The sequence below is a fragment of the Neofelis nebulosa genome, chromosome 4 (genome assembly GCF_028018385.1).
Source record: "Neofelis nebulosa isolate mNeoNeb1 chromosome 4, mNeoNeb1.pri, whole genome shotgun sequence".
NCBI lineage: Eukaryota > Metazoa > Chordata > Mammalia > Carnivora > Felidae > Neofelis > Neofelis nebulosa.
This window is the reverse complement of record NC_080785.1, coordinates 123,225,689-123,245,194: the sequence shown is the minus strand read 5'-3', so window position 1 is coordinate 123,245,194 and position 19,506 is coordinate 123,225,689. Positions and strand designations below refer to the sequence as shown.

The 19,506-nt window shown below is 42.7% G+C and overlaps 1 protein-coding gene across 7 annotated transcripts in view; it reads left to right on the top strand.

Moving 5' to 3' along the window:
• The window catches only part of ITPR1 (inositol 1,4,5-trisphosphate receptor type 1), a 330,414-nt gene that overhangs the window by 217,499 nt on the left and 93,409 nt on the right, over positions 1-19,506 (top strand). For 3 of the 7 annotated variants that reach the window (XM_058726155.1, XM_058726153.1, XM_058726152.1), the window contains 4 exons: positions 81-116; positions 1,259-1,309; positions 6,656-6,788; positions 8,769-8,959. In XM_058726155.1, coding sequence (XP_058582138.1) covers positions 81-116; positions 1,259-1,309; positions 6,656-6,788; positions 8,769-8,959 — 411 coding nt within the window. The remainder of the gene's footprint in view (positions 1-80; positions 117-1,258; positions 1,310-6,655; positions 6,789-8,768; positions 8,960-19,506) is intronic. The other 4 variants (XM_058726156.1, XM_058726154.1, XM_058726158.1 and 1 more) reach the window with 2 other exon arrangements.

Genomic DNA, 19,506 nt, shown 5'->3' with positions numbered 1-19,506 from the left:
GAGTGTTGGTCTCTGGACTTCTTTGTACCCCACGAGATTCAAATGCCATAACTAACATGATTTGTTTTACTCCCAATTAGCTACCACAAGCTCCGGATTCTGAGAACTCCACAGAGGTGTGTGTTGCTTACCTATATTTGCAATGACAGCAAATATGGGTGCTTCTCAGTTGTCCTGGTTGAGTGTCTGAGTTGTCGTGGGGGAATTTCTGTCCTGGTGGTAGATACAGGAGGGAAGTCTCCTAGCTGGGCTGGGAACTGATGGTTTCTGTAACTGAGGTGGCTCTCTCTGTAGAAAGAATGTTCTGAGTTGCTGGAGGTAAACCAAAGTGTCCCTCCAGGTGAGGAGATAGGGCTCTGTGAAGGCTTTCACACAAAACTGTCTCCCTCTTGAAATGTTCTTTTGAGAGACTCTGGAATGTCAAGACCTTTCTTTTGTTACACAAAATAAATTCTGGGTCCTGTGCAGAGATGATGCACATTTGAAGTTCTGGATATTAATGTATAGTTTTGGTGAAAGCTGCTAATATAGTCAGTTTCACATTGCACTCTTTCTCTTCTTCTTGCTAACTAATCTTGTTAAATGAGGAACTAGAATTAATTAAGGCATCTAAAGTCTTAGAGATGCTTTCTGGGGCGGCATATTTCTAACTATGAAAATTTACTTTCAGAAACTATTCTAAAACCACAGTAGGGTAAAGCATGAATGAAGCACACTATATTTAAAAAAAAAAGTCTAATGAAGATCTTAAAAATGAAACTGATTACCAGGTAGCTGAGTTGCAATGTGGATGCTCTGTAATGATCAGTCTCTAATACGCTGATCAGAGCACGTCACTGTTAGCAGCTTGGATTAGAATGCTGTGTACTGGTGGGTCGGGGAGAGCCAAGGTGCCGTGTATGTGTCTGTTCAGAAGTGTGTGCATTGATGTTCTTATGCATGTGCCACGCAGTTAATGCATGTATGAATTGTGAGGACCTGCCCTGTTATGTAAAAGTACATAATATAACATATGGCAAAAAAGTCATAAGTCTGCTCACTTTAAACAGTGCATCAGGGTTGGGGACAGGACAGTTGTTCAGCATTCAAAGTAATCGAGCATTAATATGTGTCTGGGAAAATTTTTTTAAGGGCCTATAATCCTTTTGTGTAACTCTTTGCTCAGTCTGAGCTCTTGGTGTGTTTCATTTGTGACTGATACTGAAGATGGTCATGTCTGCCTAGTGTTGTACTTAAAATGGAATTTCTGCATGCTTAGCAGGAACTTGAACCGAGTCCCCCCCTGAGGCAACTGGAAGACCATAAAAGGGTACGTAGTCTTGGATGTTGGGAGCTAATGACCATAACACCTCCCTCAGCCATACACTATAATTTAAAGACAGCTTTTGTTGGTGTTGATATTCTTAAAGCGCTAACTGGCTCAGGACCAGTCACAGCCATTTGTATCAGTGAGGGTAACTGGAGAGTCTCCCTCTTACCTACCTATAGGACCAGTCTCAAATAATGACCAGCAAGCTAATAAGCTTTTCGTGACCTCTTTTATTTTTCTGTAGTGGCTTTCTAGTTAGGTGAAGTCATAAATATTTTTTTGTAAGTCATTGATGATCACTATGGGTAATTTATAATAAAGTATAGTGAAAAACTTGATAATTGTACTACTCAGCTATAAAAACAGCTAACGATATATTTATTCTGCTCATTTTTTACACAGATGTGAATGTGTGCCCTTGAGCATTTTCACTGTCCTTGGGATTAGTCTAAGTGTACAACTTGTGTACCTTTTGTCATTCAATATTATATACGGTCATTTTCTTTGAAAGTCTTTGAACGTTAATAGCTGTCTAAAGTTCCACAAATAAGCAAGTAGTCTGTCATTTTATCCCTTTGATGAAGAAATGAAATGTGTACAACTTTGGATAGATTACTAGAAGGGGCACTCTTAGGCTAAAGGATAGACACTTTCTTAAGGTGCTGATTATGCATTGCCAAACCATTTTCTACAAGGCCTGTATACATCATTAGCATGCTGACCAATTCATGTTATTCATGTTTGGAAGATAAGCAGATATCCTGGGCTTCTGAGTACTTATCATATACCAGTGACTGTGCTAAGTCTTGTACATACGTTAACTCATCAGTTTCTATTAATGCTGACCTTAACCCAGTGACATGGCCTTCATCCCCATTTCACGCATTAGGAAACTGAGACACAGGCAGATAAAGTACTTTACTCAAAGTCATGGAGTTAGAACACAAGCAGTTATTGCAAAGATTGCCTTGAATTGTGGTCTTCAGTGTCCAGAGGGCTTAGGCCTGAGATCAGGGGACAGCCTGGTGCACCTTTGCTCTGCTCACACGCTCCAGCCCCTGCCCGGTCCCGCTTTGTCCCAAATTCTTTCCACTCTTCTGCGATTCTAATTTCTCAGGCTATGACCAAAGAATAGCTCCCAGAGAGTTGGCATTCAACCCTTCCTCTCCAGCATCCTGGATCTCTTGCAGTTCATTGAGCGAGGGCCCCTTGCATTCCTGTGTTTTCTGTCCTTGCCTGTCCTATAAGAATTACCATGGGCCTTAGAAGTAGCTGGTAAGGCCGGTATAGCTGTCCCTCACACTCTGGGTTCCCAGGGGGCACACTGTTGAATGCTGCGCAAGCATGTCAGCTTTAGAATTAAAAACAAGTTTAGGTCTCCCTTTGCCAAGTCCTAGCAGTGTGATTTGGGCCTCGGTTTCTTCTGCTGTAAAATGGGGCCATTAATAGGCTCTATCCCCTTAGGACTGTTCTGCTGGGGTGTGCACGTGAAGCACTTAGCACAATGACTGCTCTATGACAAGGGTTGCTAACTGCTGTAGTTACTTTCCAGCTTGAAACACTTCAGTGATTCGGTATACACTAGTAACAAAAAGCAGGTATGTTAAAATCGAGGCACTACCTTAATGCTGACTAAGATGTGAAAGGCCCACCACTCATGTGAGAGGGTGATCTTTCCTGCAGCACATGATTTTTAAGTGCCTGGAACCTGGGAAGCCAAAAGGTTACTTTTTCTCTCCTGTGTAAGTGGCAATGTTAACTTCTTAGTGCCTTGTTCAACACTTGGCTATATTTCCACCTGTCCTTAGCCACTATTCTGAGAGAAATGAAACTTGTGTGAGCAAACTGCAAGGCAGGAGCTTGGTTTCATTACTCTACATCACTGGTCTACCATTTTTACGGTTTTAAAATCACACTTCCTGCAAAAGAAACTCTTGGCCTTTGCCTTTACTCAGTCTTAGGTAATAATGTGTGTGTGGAGTTACTTACCAAGACAAACATCTGATACTTATTTGTGTACTACAGGTATAAACTGCTGGGAAAAAAATTACTCTTATTTTTTAAAAAGGGCTGCATGGCCAAATATTAAAACTGAAGAAGTAAGGTTACTTGGGGAGTTTGGGGGTTTTGTTGTTGTTGTTGTTGTTGTTTTTCCTTTTCTGCAGTCAGGTTTCTGAGCCTAGTACCTTGAACAGTTTTGTGCTCTTGAGTAATTTATATCACGATGATTAGGAAAGCTTTTCTCTGCGGATTTTAATTTTTCCTAAATTAAACCACTGGCTCAGAAAACAGAATTTTTCTTCAACCTAAGTTTTTACACTAGGGATTTGCATAACTTTTTATAATGTTGTCCATTTTCTTTTTTCCTTTTTACCTAAAATTATCAATCTTTATTCTTTCAGAAAAAGAAATAAATCTCAACTTGTTAAAAAAGAAAAGAAAAAAGGCAAATCCCACATGCTCTGTGGGTTTTTTTTCCCTTGCAGCTTAAACTTTTGTGTGTGTGTGTGTGTGTGTGTGTGTGTGTTTGTGGAGAGAAGGTGAGGTGAATATGTGCCAAAAACCTTATAATTAAAAGGGAAAAAAAAATAAAAGTTCGTAGGGTAGAATGTACGTGTGTGTGTTTTTCCATAATTAGCACATTTCATGATATTCTCTTATGGGGGAAAAATGTACCATTTGATGCATCAGTTGCTATGGTAACTGCCAGGGTTTTTCTGTGGAAAGAGAGACAAAATGGTAATGTGAGATCCCTCTGTAACTTCAGTTGGCGTCCAAGCTGCATAAATGTGAAGTTCCTGTTCCTGGAGTCCACGTGTTCCCAGATGGCATGTGCTCCTTTCTTCACCTCCCGCTTGCTTGATTACAAACTGACCATAGTCTTGCTAATTCCCCTCGAACTCAGAAGTGGAAAATCTGAGTCTCTCCTTCCTTAAGTGGGATTATAGTGCAAAGGCTGTGGTTGACAGTTGCTTAAAGATGCGTGTTTGTCAGTTGGTCACAATCGCCCTGCTTGTGACTTGACCATTCCACCCTACGATCCTCCAGATGCTTTTGCCAGGAAGGCTATATTGGCTGTCTTCTGTGATTGCAGCTCTTAGGTCTCAACTCTGTTGTCAACCTCCCAGTCCCTGTGCTGCCCAAAGGGATCCAGTTAGAGACTTGGGGTGGTTTACTGTCAACCATTCCCTATTGTGGAAATTCAGTCTGTATGTTACTGAAAGAAAATCAAATAGATACATCATTATGTTGAAAAAAAATAAATCATATTCAGTCTCCTGTTACCTTCAATGTGGAGGTAACCTTTTCTTTCTCTTTTTCTTTTTGAGTAGGCTTTTTTGAACTATCCTTTGAAATTTGTATTTCTCTTATGAAGTCAGCCTTTCAGTAGTATTGACATTTTAACAATATTTATTCTTCCAGTCCAGGAGCATGGAATGTATTTCCATTTTTTTGTGTCTTATTCAATTTCCTTCATAAAAAAAAAAAAAAAATGAAGTCACCCTTTCAAATCACCATGCTCTCAGTGACTGCTTTGGAGAGTATCGATGTGTTTGTACTGGTCCTGGAGATGTAAACACCAGCAGAGCTAAACCTTTATAACAAAAATGTGGTTTTCTAAGCCACTAAAGACTACTGTACCAAATGCAGTCCATTTAAAAAGTACGTGAAAATCTCAGAAATAACTTCCCCATCGGAAGCAACTCTTGGAATTTTGTATTTACAGTTGTTCAAGGTGGGAAACAAGTCTTATGAGCTAATAGAAGCACCATTCTTTGCTGAACTACAATGAGAGACATTTGTGGGTGGAATGTATAGAAGAAAATAGAGATTTTTCCATTTCCTGAGCTTTGAATTAAGAATCAGTACTACCCACCCCCTCCTCTCCTGTTTATCCCATCCCAGTTTGTCCCTGGGGTCTTTGACCAACCGCATGAATTGAGAAGAAAAATTTGGCAGTGTAACCCTAAGACCTTACGTGATTTTGGCGCTGAATTAAGGAGTTTTCTTCCTTTCTCCTTGGTTCCCTCGTCCCATCTCCCTCTGGCCCCCAGCCTCTCTGCTACTCTCAGGGACCTTCCTGGTCTCCTGTCTGCTCCATCCCATCTTATTTTGCAGACACCCTACTTGAAGTCTCTAGACCTATTCTTGGAGCTAATTAACAAATCACTTTAAATTCTACTGGCTCATGTTACCGTTGCAGGTCTCTTCAGAAGAACTCTTGAGCCTCTATTTTAGACACCTGCTATATTTCAGCACGCCTTCTCTCTGCTAGACTTCTCACTTACCCCTCCTGATGATGTGCCAGAGGAACTCCAGGCCTTACTACTTTGTCCCTGGGAAAGAGTGTGGGGGAGAACCATACAGCCTCTGACTTTCAGAAGCTTCCAGACTGGGAGGTGTCCTGGGAGTCACTTAGCATAACTGAAAGTGGAATAGAGCTGAGAATAAAATCCTGCTGCTCTGTGCCGCTTTGCCAATGTCCCCGCAGTGTTAGAGAACAAATCACAGTTTTATTTATTTATTTTTTTGGTTGGAGTTGTGTGAAAGAGATGTTATGTCTTCTGTCCAAGATTCTTTTGATGGTTATATTTTTAAAACATTTTATTGCAGAAATGTTCAAATACATACGAGAAGAATCAGAAAACTTTTAAGAAGCCACATGCATAACTCGGCTTCAACAACCATCAACTCCTTGCTGCTTTTGTCTCATTTATATCCCTACCTATTCCCTTCCCTTATTTCAAAGCAAATGTCAAATGTCGTTTCATCTATGGTGCTTATTTTATGAATGATGTGTCTGATATCTGCCACTTATTTTCCATAGCATTTTTCTTCACCACTTGACCCATTGACTGTTTCTATTAGAAAGGCTTATGTTCAGCTTATCATATCATTATGCAGTATTACTTTTATGTCTTAGTATTCTCTTACAATCTTATGAATAACCCTGTGCCTGGAGTAACATTTTTGTATTGCTATGTGAAAGGTGACCTGTAAAAGTCTCTTTTTGTCTGAATTTTATTGGCTTACTCCAAGGGATTTTTTTATTTTTGTTATTGTTAGTTACCTTTCAAAATTAATGTTCTGTATTTATCACCGTGAGAGAGAGTACTTGAGATATTTAGTATTCTAGATTGCTGCTTGTTTTTTAATGATGTGGTTTCCTGAGAAAATATTGAAGAAGTTAACTTTACAGTTTCCAAATGCTTTTATTAATAATTTATTTTTTCACTGAGTGAAACTGAGCCAATTATAACTGAGTACCTCTGTGTTTTTTGAATATTAGTAGCTTAGTTATGCATTGAATTCAGAACCTGATTTCATTATCCTGTTTGAATTAAGGGTGAGGCGCTCAGGCAAATTTTGGTCAACCGTTACTATGGAAACATCAGACCTTCAGGAAGAAGAGAAAGCCTCACCAGCTTTGGCAATGGCCCGCTGTCACCAGGAGGACCCAGCAAGCCTGGGGGAGGAGGTAGGCTGTGTTGTGTGCTAATTAGCTGCACGTGTGAATTGAGTGTGCCACGTAAGAGCTACATGTTTCTACTTAACAGGTTGAAACTCTGACAGATGAATTTGGGTTGCCAGTGTGTTTTCTAGCAATTCATTTTGCCTTTGGTCTACCATCAAAGTGATAGCTAAAAATATTTCCCTGCAATTAGATATTGGCTAAGACTCTTGCCCCTCTTTCCAGTACAGCAACCCTCTTGGTGATTTTTGAATGACTCAAGGAACTTGATTTCACTGCCTGTTTTCTTGTGGTCATTAGGAATCATTCTTCCCATTAAATAACAATGACGTTAGCAGCAAGGATGGCAAAAGCTCACATTTATGTTATAAATGAGTGCCAGGGCTCTCCTAAGTGTTCTACATTCTTGTTTGCTCCTCCGAGTTCTCCATTCTATGGTGGGTAGTGTTGCTGTCCCTTTTTAACAGAGAAATTGGAAGCTTCTTAGTGACTGGCCTATAATTTGAACCTTGATAGAGCTAATTCTAATGCCTATGCTGTAAGCCTCCCAAACTCTTGAGAGTTTTTCTCCCCACTACAAAAAAAAAAAAAAAAAAAAAAAAGTCCAGAATTGCATAAAAGTAAATCCTTAAAGATGTTACAAAACATGGTAAGCACAATTACAGTTTAGGGTGGGAGCTCATTGCTTGAAGCACAAATGTGACTTGTCTGATTACCTATCTCTAAGGAAGACTGTTACGGACTACAGATTCTGTAAGTAGCACCAAAATATTTGGTGATTAATAAAGTTATCCTAGCAATTTCTGGGAAAGAACCTTGAGTTTCTCTCCAGATAAAAACTTGAAACATATCTGCTCGCTTCATGGGGTTGAGCAGCTTCGGTGACGACACACTTTTCAGACCATTTCGGGAACAGGACCTTCTCATTTCATCTGAAAGTTCCCAGGGATTCTCAAGCAGAAGTTCCTCACATAACATCTCAAAACGATTTCACTTTATTTTCTGTAGTGGGGTCACTCCACAAATATGAGGCCTGGGGAGGCATTATGAGGGTGTTTGGGTGTTTAGAAATGCACCAGAGACCAATTCTGCTTTAAAAAGCTGTAAAAGAGAAGATCAACAACCCAATTTGTACTCTGCACTATGGATGTAATGGATCCACATAGTCAAGACAAGCAGTGTAAAGGAGGTGGCATTTGAATTGAGGTCTGCAGGGAAGGACTGATGGCTGATTTTCTTTTTTCTGAAATTAATCAGTATCCCCATGTACATTAATGTTTCAGTTATTGCCAATAATAGTGCCAGTCAAGTTCGTAAATAGGCATTTTCTAAGCACAGTTGGAATCCATTCCACTAAATGACACAGGCCATGTATGGTTAAGTTTATTCATGTCATCTCAAGCTCAGTATGGATGGGAATTTCATTTGTTTCCTCCACTCTCCTATCCCCAGCTCTTGGCTCCATGCCAAGCATGGAGTAACTATTGATTGAATGAATGAACAGGTAAATTACGGGAAAGAATGAGTCTGGGGTTAGCTAGGGCGGGTTTGTTAGAAACAGGGCTAAAGTGAATGTTACAGTCTTTGTTTTCTTAGGAGTGTTCTAAGACATGTATAAGTTTGATTTATCTCTTGAACTCAAACTAGTTCTTGATAATTCTGCACTAAGTCACTGTGTTTTAATGCTAGGGAGAGTCTTGACTGGATGGCTTTGGGTCTCTTGCTGGAAATATATCCTTCTTCATCTTACCTGCCTACATTCAGTTACCATCTCTGCTACTCACAAGCTGGGTGTCCCCCTTGAAGACAAGTGACTTCACCTCTGTGCTAATAATTAGTACCTTCCTCGTGGGTTTTTTTTAAGAAGGTTGAAGGAGATAATACTGTTACAATGTTTAGTGCATTAAGTGTTGGTCTATAGTAAGTATGCAATACACGTTTACTGCTCTAATTGTGGTTAATAAGAACAATATTCCATCTTCCTAGCGGGAGGCTCTGGGTCCAGCTCCACAAGCAGGGGTGAGATGAGCCTGGCTGAGGTTCAGTGCCACCTCGACAAGGAGGGTGCCTCTAATCTGGTCATTGACCTCATAATGAACGCATCCAGTGACCGAGTGTTTCATGAAAGCATTCTCCTGGCCATTGCCCTTCTGGAAGGAGGCAACACCACTATACAGGTAAGAAGGCAGCTTGGTTTCTGTGTGGCATCCCCACTGAGCAGGAAGAGAATCTGTTTTGGGAGCCAGGCACCTAGGTGATGCCAAGATCTTCTACAATGGAACCCTCGTTCTTAGAGTACAAAATTCTGTTCTTCTGAAAAACAAATTCTACCAGTATCTTCCTTGGTCATTCAGTCATAGTTTAGACTTGGTTTCAAAACACAAGTCACATTTGAAAATGATAAACTGCTAAGGATGTATGAAGAAAATTGGTCCAAGATCTGGGGCATGGTAGGATGCCCATAAATGTTTGTTCAATGAATGATTGAATGAAGTGTATTTACTTTTTTTATCCAAGATCATAGAGGATCCCATCAGAGGATGACTAAAAAAGAGTTTAGACTGTGTGTGCTATTTGGATTTAATTTTTATATCTGTAGATAATGGCTATAAATTTCCCTACCTTTGAAGTGAAAAGCTCAATACAGCCATTTGAACTAATAACACCAATTTGTACTAACTGGGAAAAGTCAGGCAAGGTTAGTCAAAGAGGTGTAGATGATTTTTTGTTAGCTGGATATATATTTTAAAACAATAAAAACTTGATAGAATTCTTGACAGAAGTCCTTAATAAGTCAATTTTAATAAATTTAATAATATATTTAAAATTTTCATGTAGAAATGACAATTAAAATTATTTCTTTAAATATTTTATCCCGTTCATCATGCAGTCTTCCTTCTTTGTTGGCTCTTGAATAAGGGTTTGCTCACTGTGTGTGTGTATACACATTTTGATTAACAGCTTTATTGAGATATACCAATACGCCATAAAATTTACCCTTATGTGTATATTTGACATTAAATTCTTGGGCTTGAACTTAAATTCAGAGTCTTGATCAATGGAGTCTTGGTTCTTTGTGCAAACCAGCCAAGGACATGCCTTGCTGTGGGGAGGTTTGCCTGGGCCAGGTTGAATTTCAGCCCCTGCTCATTCTCCCAGATGCCCTGCTGCTTGAACACGCTGTGCAGCGAACTGTGGTGGTCCTGTCTTCTCACCCTCCATTCCCTGCTTGCCCCAACACACAATTCTGAAGTTCATTATTAGGCACTTCCCTAACTGGAGATTTGTGCCAGGGGCAAAGTCCAGTGCTTGCCTGAGTCATCACTTGCACCGGAGTTGTGACAAGTTGGGATTGCTGATTTTGTCACATGTGAGTCTGACTGTGAGCGTGGATGGATCCTGTGGTCATTCTCCTGAGAATAGGGCCCACTTATTGCCCTGTTGGAATGGAAGCAGTGTCAAACACTCCTTGTTTTTCAACCACCTGATTTGCATTGACTAGATCAGTTGAACTAAACATGTATTGAGTGCTTTGTGTGTACACAGTGCTTTAGTAGGAACTATAAGGCAGTGGTTTGTAGACACTGGAGCCAGTTGGTCTATGAGAAGGTTCTCCAGGCACAGCCAAGTATAAAAAATGGAGAGCTTGGGAGGAGATTTTCACAAACCAAGTAAATTCAATTTGAAGGACCATCTTACTATTTTATTTCTGATATTATATCCTCTCCAATTTTTCTTTTAGCTCCAAAGTCTTTGCTTTAATGGAAAGATTTTGATAGCGGGTGACAGGTTTTTTCCCCCTCTGGCCAAAGAAAAAGTTGGAAACCCTAGGTTATTGCTTCCAGTTTTTTGGAAATTGCAGTTTTCTTTTAAAGCTTTATGAATTAGAGAAATCCTAGAATCCTAGAAGCTTAGTCTTAGAGAAACTGAAAAATCTAGCAAGAATACAAGAATGCAAACACATGTATTTTTCTCAAGGATAACGGTAATGCCATCTAAGGTAAGAATGATAACACGGACCCTCCAAGGAAGAAGTAACGACATCTGTGTGAGGAGTCAGTGAACGGTTTTTTTTTTTTTTAATATTTTTTTTTAACGTTTATTTATTTTTGAGACAGAGACAGAGCATGAACGGGGGAGGGGCAGAGAGAGAGGGAGACACAGAATCGGAAGCAGGCTCCAGGCTCCGAGCCATCAGCCCAGAGCCCGACGCGGGGCTCAAACTCACGGAGCGCGAGATCGTGACCTGAGCTGAAGTCGGATGCTCAACCGACTGAGCCACCCAGGCGCCCCAGTGAACGGTTTTTTTGATGAGATTGGCTTTGAAGGATGGCTGTGGGTCTGAAGGGTAGAAATGACGTGGAACTGGGTCATGGGCCAGCTCTTTTGTGCTGCTTGGGAGGGAAGAGGAGGCCCAGGGTGCAGGAGCTGGAGGGGTGCTGGAGAACAGGGTTTGGGTCCATCACACTGAGCAGAGCTGGCGTAGGGTGGTGAACGGGGACTGGCGGTGGGTGTTAGAGTTTGTATGCAGTATAGGGCAGCCTGTCAAGGACCTTGGTGCTGCCATTTAGGACTACAGATCTGGCAGTGTTGGACAGGTGACATGAGAACAGGATCCGGAAGGTGGCAGTTCAAATAAGTAAGTTAACTAGCAATAACGTAGGAAAAAGCTAACAAGAACTTAAACTGAAAATAATTCTATGATAAAATTGGTCATAATGTGGGAGAGGGTATTTTCTAGGATAGGCACTTTTGGGGTGCTAGAGATAATTAACGTCTCCACCTAGGGGGTGAATACACGGGTACATACCTGTTTCAAATTCAGTGGCCCATACAATGAAAATTGGTGTGCTTTATTGTACATAAGTTATACTTCAGTAGAAAAAAAAATGGGGAGAAGAAGAGGTACTGAACCTAGTGGGGCAACAGGCTCAGGGACGGGATATCATGAATGCAGACTCTCCAACACTCCCTGCTTGAGACTGGACCCTAGACTCACTGATAGTTGGTAAATGCTGGCCAAAATGGAACCTAAACAGATGTGGAAGATGAGAAGATCAGAGGTCTCATTTGGCTCTTTGAGGCTTAAAAGCGTCTGGATGAGGAGAAGCATGAAGGCACCATTAATTAAGGAATAATGAAACTTGGAAAGGGCTCGTGGGGGCTGAGGGCCGCCGGTGCTAAGGCTGGCTGGCGAGATGGAGTCTGCAGTTCTGGCAGGATGCCGTGTTTTTCACAGTGTACCCCTCATGATGATGGCAAGGCACGCAGAAGCTGTTTTTCCTTCAAGTTCTTTATCTTGTAAAGTAATTATGAATATTAGTTTCATGTTTTCACACATTTATTACTCATAAGCTCAGGCTCCAGATGAACTGCCACAATAGAGTTCCAATAGTTCAGCCTTGTAGGGAGTGGAGATGTTTTCTCTTAAGGGAGCCAGTGTGCTCATGAAGGGGTGAGCCGGGATGGGAGGGCATAGCACCAAGGGCACACATGCTCACGCTTTCTTTCTCCCTCATCCTCCCCATTCTGTGACCTCAGAGGGTGGAGGGGAGAATCTGGCCCATGGCTTCAGTAGAGACCCGTGGTTCCAGGAAAATTGATTCTAGCCTAGAGTTGAGTTGTGAGCTCTCCCTTGGCCCTCAGCTTTCTTTCTCTGGAGAGAATGATGTGGAACTCAGGTTGTGTCTGGAGCTGGTTAAGAACCTTGAAGCCCCAGGGGGAGTGATTGAAAATTTCATCCTGCTTTAGAGAAGCTGGTTGAAGTAGTAAATGAGTAGCTGTGGGAAGTTAGTCTGAGTTGGGTTAACACTGTCGCTGCGACCATTAATGATTGCTGAAATGCTGTAATCCATTGAAGGTGGCCTAAGGTCCCACTGCAACTCCATGCCCGTTACTCCTGTTCGTATTGTCCAGTTGTGGTGTCAGGAAGGGAAATTGGTCTGAGGTCAGGTGGGCTTCCATGGAGTAATGTTTCTCAGTGACTGGTGGTAGAAAGGGCAGTCAAAGGGAAGCATAGAGGGCTATAGGGTTCCGGAACAGGGTGTTGCCTATTCAGAAAGAGGGCTGCAGAAGGACCCTTATGCTTATAAGCACCTCTTCCCAGGATTTAGAACATGTTTCACGTGGAGAAGAAAGAGAATAAGTACTACCTTCCAGTCCGGATCTGTGTGGGATTAAGGAAGTTATTACTGCGTTTCTGTGCCTGTGTCTATCAAGGGTGAGGCCTAAGTGCAGACCCCTGGGTTCCTTATTGCCTTGAATCAGAACTTGTAAGCAATTATTAAATGTTTTTCCAGGAATTCTTAGAATCTATCAGTGATGTTTGGCCGATTCCATTTCTGAAGTTTACTTTGGCTTGTGAAAATAATTATGAAAAATATGATTGGACAAACTCCAGGTGATCCATACAATGGAATACTACTCAGCAATAAAAAGGAACAAACTTTTGATCCATGCAATAACTTGGATGCATCTTAAAGGCATTATGCTGAGAGAAAGGAGCCAATCTCAAAAGGAGGCATACTATGTGGTTCTAATTCTATGACATTCTCGAAAGGACAGGACTGTAGTGATGAAGAACAGATCAGTATTTGCCAGGACTAGGGGTGAGGGGAGAATTTTACTCTAAAGAAACAGCACAAGGGTTTTTTTGTGTGATAACACTATTGTGTGTCCTGCTTTTGGTAGTGGCCATGTGAATCTATACATGTGTGAAAGTTTGTAGAACTGTATACCAAAGCAGTTAGTTTTACTGTATGATCATTTTAAAAATTAACAAAAGTAAAAGCCATAATGATGATGATAATAGCCAGTTAAGTGCTTACTATGAGCCAGGAACTATGCTTCAGTGTTTTCAGTGTATCCTCTCATCTATCCTCACTCTCTCTATAGGTGGTAGATGCCGTAATTACCCCTTTTAACACATGAGGAAAGTAAAATGAAAAAACGTTAAGGAACTTGCCCCAAATCCTACAATAAGTAAGTAGCAGAGCCAAGATTTAAACCAGGGCAGCTGGGTTCTCTGAACTCCTCATTCCCTATGATGCCTTCATTCTGTAGGATGATGGTAAAGGTCCGAGGAAGAATAGTAGGTGCTTTATAGAGAAAGTCGACTTGCTCCTTCTTACCACTTAACTCCTTGCCACCTTCAGGAACAGAGCTGTAGGTGGGCCAGGGGTGGGTTCTTGGCTGCAGAGCTCAGTAGTGAAGACAGTGGAACTGGCATCCATTCTCCCTGGGTTTGGGCACTTACTGTGTATAAAGTCCTTCTACTCATTGGAGTCTGAGGAGTTCAGTGAGGGTTCTGACTTACTCAGAGCTACAGAACTAGACTAAATGCCATGTGCCTCTTGTCTCCTCCACCCCCCTGTTTTAGTTCTGTCACTTTAGCGGCCCTCTCGAAATTTAATGCCTTGAAGCAGTGACCGTTCTGACAGCTGTCACACTTCTGTAGGCTTGGGCTCAGCTGAGTGGTTCTTCTATACCATGTGATTTTAGCGTGGGCTTGATTGGGTAGTCAGCCACGGTGGCCACTTGGTTCTGGCTCTCATCTGGGAGCTCACTGGGGACTGTCACTTGGATTGCTTTGGTTCTGCTCCCTGTGGCCTTTCCATGTGGTTTGGAGTTCTTAGAGCATCTTGACTGGGGTCTAAGTGGAGTTTCAAGAAGTGGAAAGTGGAAGCTACAAATCCTTGTAAGACCTGGGCTGAGGGGGATTCCTCGAATGTCACTTCTGCTGCATTCTTTTGGTCAAAACCAGTCATAAGGCTTTGTCATAAGGTCAGCCCAATTTCAGAGGGGGGGTGAGAAAAGCCCCACCTGTTGTTGAGATGAGGGCATGTGCATATTAGGAGGGAACCGTGTGGAGGTGGGCAACTTTGGAGACTGGCTCCATGCCCCTCCCCCCCCTCCCTCCCCGCATTATAAACGATTGAGCACCTATCATGGGTCAGTCAAACCCCTGAGTTGGGTGCTAAAGTTTCAACAAAAAAAAAAAAAAAAAAGGCACCATTGTCAACCACAGAGGAGCTTTGTTCTCCCTGAAAATTCAGTCCTGTCTTTGCAGAAGCGACGACTCATGTCATTGCCTTTCTGGGTGTTCTGTGAATATTCATCCCAGTCTTAGGATGAAGTTGGTGGGGCCCTTAGCTCTCCAAAAGTTGTGAATTTCATTGCCCAGACCTTGGAGGAATCAATTATGGGAATCCAAAAATAAAGACATGTGGTGCTTGCTAGGAACCCTCACAGAGAGAGTTTGCTCCTTTATTCTGAAACCTTGTTATCTGTCACATCATCACCTAAAGCCCTGAAATGACAGGAACACACATTTAGGATATTTCCCATCCTGGCATAATGGACTCTTAGGGACAGTGTCCTCAAGTCTTTGAGCATCTTCTGTCTGTGCCCTGGCTTATCTGAGGGATAGATATTAATCTCCAAATTCCTCTGACCTGAGAGCAACTCAGACTTTATGGTGAACCCTGTGCTTACAGGAACAAGGAGATGCTACCACTGCCCTTCAGCTCCGCAAGGTAGGATGACACATTGTCAAACCATGGAATCGAGCTTCTCTTTGAGCAACCCCTACGTTACCTCCCCACTCCGGCTTCACCCCCTTCCTACCAGCTCTCAAAAGGAATCTTTCTGCTTGGTGTTTTGTAGCAAGTGGGAAACTATAAAATAAGCATTTGCTTATGAATTAATTTTTGGCACACTCAGGGCTCAGCAAGCCTTACGGCACTTGCATATCCGTCCTTCAAGTCCTTGCCAATTTCTGTGTTCCTTCCTCCTGCGACGTTCCCACCAGCACCCTGGGGGAAGTTCCCTCTGCTTCCTCTTCCCTGCGGGAGGGCAGAAGCTGTCCTCACCTGGAGAAGAGGAGGAGTAAAGTATATCTTTGAACATATCTCGTGTTGTGGGTTTTTAAATTTTTTTTAAATTTTATTATTTTTTTAATGTTTATTTTTGAGAGGGAGAGAGAGACAGAGTGTGAGCCGGGGAGGGGCAGAGAGATGGAGACACAGAATCCAAAGCAGGCTCCAGGCCCTGAGCTGTCAGCACAGACAGACACAGGGGTCGAACCCACGAACCGTGAGATCATGACCTGAGCCAAAGTCGAACTCTTAACCACCTGAGCCACCTAGGCACCCCTGTCTTTTTTTTTTTTAATTTTTTTTTTAATTTTTAGAATTTCTTATTTATTTTAGAGAGAGAGAGCAAGCAAGGGTGGAGCAGAGAGAGAGGGAGACACAGAATCTGAAGGAGGCTCCAGGCTCTGAGTGGTCAGCACAGAGCCCGACGCGGGGCTCGAACTCACAAGCCATGAGATCACTGACATGGGGCTCAAACTCACAAGCCATGAGATCATGACCTGAGCTGAAGTCAGACACTTAAGTGACTGAGCCACCCAGGCGCCCCTTTTTGGGGTTTTTTGAAAGCAAATACAGATGTTGGGAGATACATGTGCTGACATGACCATAGAGGACCTCATAGCAAATTAAGGAGACAGACATAACAAAAAAAAATTTTTGGACTAATTGCTTCTGGTTGCAGAAGCACAGTGAATTTTATGTATCAAATGGCTGCCCACAGCTATTTCTATGCCAAGTCTAGCCTACAGACACACCCGAAAAGGGCTTTCTTTTTTGCACGTACGCAGCTGGAGATGGAAAATGTGAGAAGTGCTCCTTCGGGAAACTGGCTTGCAAACTCATCTGAGAGAGATCCCTAGTCCTTGGGGGCCTTTCCTTCACCACACACTTATTTTTTGTGGTTGGCTTAAGAAATCAGCCCAAGAGCCAATATTATATATGAAATCTCCCACCCCGTCCAGAAGGAGTTACCAGAAGGGCACATTGGAGGATCATGTTGATCTGGCTACCTCTGACCCCAGTTAGCAGGGAGATGAGGGCAGAAAGGGCAAATTGATTTGCCTTTGCTGGAAACAGAAGGCCAATTTGCGAGGACAAGCAGCCTTGGTTTGACAGGGCTCTCACCCTTAGAAGGAGGAGGAGATTGGTGTGTGAGCAAGTTACGTAAAAGGGTGTTGTTTTTGGCAGGGAAGTCAGAAATGAGTCACTTCTGAGTGGTGTTTTCTGACCTCAGGTTTTATCCATGTGGGAAATGAGTGTGGCCTGCCACAGTCAGAAGATGGCTCCCCAACCCCCGCCCTAGTGTGGCGGAGTTGGGAGCCATTGGCCTTGAAATAGGAGGGAGGCAGGTGGCCTGTCCCCCGCAGGCTTCCCTGGACTCTCTGCCTTTCAGCTGAAGCTGTGAAGGGTCTGAACAGCTGCCCCTCCTTTGAGAGCTGGTGGTAATGGGTTGCAGACTCTGGGGACACTGCCTAGAAGGGGAGCCTCTGACGTGGGAAGGAGTTTGGCCTCCACAGTGGAAACACCTGTGTTGGAACCCCAGCCCTGCCCTCGGCCAATGGGGTGACCTTGGACTTTCTCAGGACGCTTTGAAACTCAGCTTTCTCATCTGTAAAGTAAGAGTTAGAAAAACTAAGTCCCTTCCTTATGGAGCTGTTGCGAGGATAAGATGGAGTAGCATTGGGGGTAAAGCGCGTGTCCCTATAGACAGTGCGCACCTGTGAGCTGCTGCTGTGGGGACTGGTTTTGTGGAATGAGGATGGTCCGGGGTTTGAGCCTTGCTTCTGCCACGTCCCTCTTCAGGACATGGGGCAAAATTGTTGACCTCTGTCAGTGTGGTTGCCAGCTAGAGATCAGGATGGTGAGAGTGACCACCTCACAGGGCTCCTGCGACAGGGTAGTTCACACCAAGTGCCTCTGACAGTTGCCAGGGTCATAGAAGGATCTCAAAATATGCTGATTTTTTTTATTAATAAACATTTATTATTTTAAAAAGTGGAGTTCATTTTTAAAAATAGGTTTCTTGTCAAAAAGCTGACTCCTGAGCTTTTGCTTCTGTGTAGCGATTTATGGTCCATTGGGCCGGGGGTTGGGGGGTGCTGTTTTACCTTGTTTTCATACTCGGTTCACCTGAGTCCCTCTGACTATATATTTGAAATGATGGTAGAGGTCCATAAGGTCAGGGCACTTCCATGTCTTGGGTACTGGTTACCTTTTCTGACAGACATTCTGCGTGAAGCGGGAAGTGAAGGGAAGTCCAGTCACTCTGTGGTTTCAAGTGCTCCCTGACCTAGGTGCTTACTTTGCTCCCCACCCCCCCTTTTTTTTTGTGGTGCAGATAACTTCTTTGACATATGTACCTTACCGTCTTACCCTTTTTCTCCATTCCCACGAAACTGATGTGTCACTGAAAGGTCTTTCAAGATTTTTGGTCTAAATTCAGGTTTTGAGGTAGAAAGTCAACACTTGAAGGTAGTTACCATTCTTGAGAACATAAGACGTGAATGACTCTCCAAAAAGGTGACACCCCACGCAGCTGGTCATGGCAGTTCTCCAGACGTTAGTGGACACTAGAGAAGGCATGGGCATATTGGCTTGGTTTTGCAGTCCAGGACAAGAAGTGACTGCGGGGATTATCAGCACATCCATATGTCGTTCCTCCTCACTTGGGTATAAAGAAGCACAGTAAGCCTGGGTGGCTTACTGGGTTACGTGTCCGACTTTGGCTCAGGTCATGATCTCACAGTTTGTGAGTCTGAGCCCCATGTTGGGCTCTCTGCTAGCAGCTCAGAGCCTGGAGCCTGCCCCTCCCCTACTTGTGCTAGGTCTCCCTCAAAAATAAAAAAAAACAAAAACATTTTTTATAAAAGAAAGAAACACATTCCTGTTGAGGTGCTTTGAGGGGAAAGTATGCACCCTGGCTCATGTTTTTAGAGGAAATGGAGACCCAGTGTTATTTTTCCTTTTTCCTGAATAGCAAAGCCATCAGTTTAGGCAGAAGTGGACAGGTACATGTATCTGCTCTTCTAGTGTTCCAGTAGAGGATTACATTCATTGGGGATTGAGGGAAGATCTTTGGAAGCAGAACGTTAAGCTCTTTCCTTTGTGCGAAACCTAGAAGCAGGAATTGGTTTCTAAGGAGGGTCTTCAAAGAAACCATTGGGTTTTCCATAGTCTCCAACATTTGACTAAAGAACAGGAAAAAAAAAAAAAAGAGAAGACTTGAAAGAGGTTGTATGTTGAACCATCATTTCATTTCATCCTTTTAAATCCACAAGTCCAGATTTTCCTCCTTTCTTTCTCTTCCTTCAGGTCTAGCAAAAGGTCTGTGCTCTTGGTAACTTTCCTTAATGACTTCTAAGGAGGGAATGAATGCATCTTATGAACTTTCAAGCTGACCCCAGATTCTCCTCTGTTGGCTTGTGATGTGTTAGTCCGGGGCTTGGCAAACTGGCCAGTAGGTCCAATTCAGTCTGTCACCTACTTTTGTAAATAAAGTTTTATTGGAACACAGCCATGCTTACTCCTTTAGTGTTAACTCTGGCTGCTTTCATGTTGTGAGGGCAGAGTGGAATGGTTGCAACAGAGTTCATATAAAGCCTAGAATATTTAGCATTTGTCCCTTTACTGAAATTTTGGCCAATCCCTGTGCTTATTGAATCTTGACTGTCTAAATATTAACCTGGCAAAGGGGAAGAACCATGTCTTTCCCTCTTTATTCTATTCACCAGATGACCAATATCCTAAATTCCAAGATACTTTGGCCACTTATTCACTTAATAAGGAATTCAGGGAAAGAGGGGTGTCTACTTTTCTTCCTTTTTTGTGTGTGTGAGGGGTGTATAGGGACA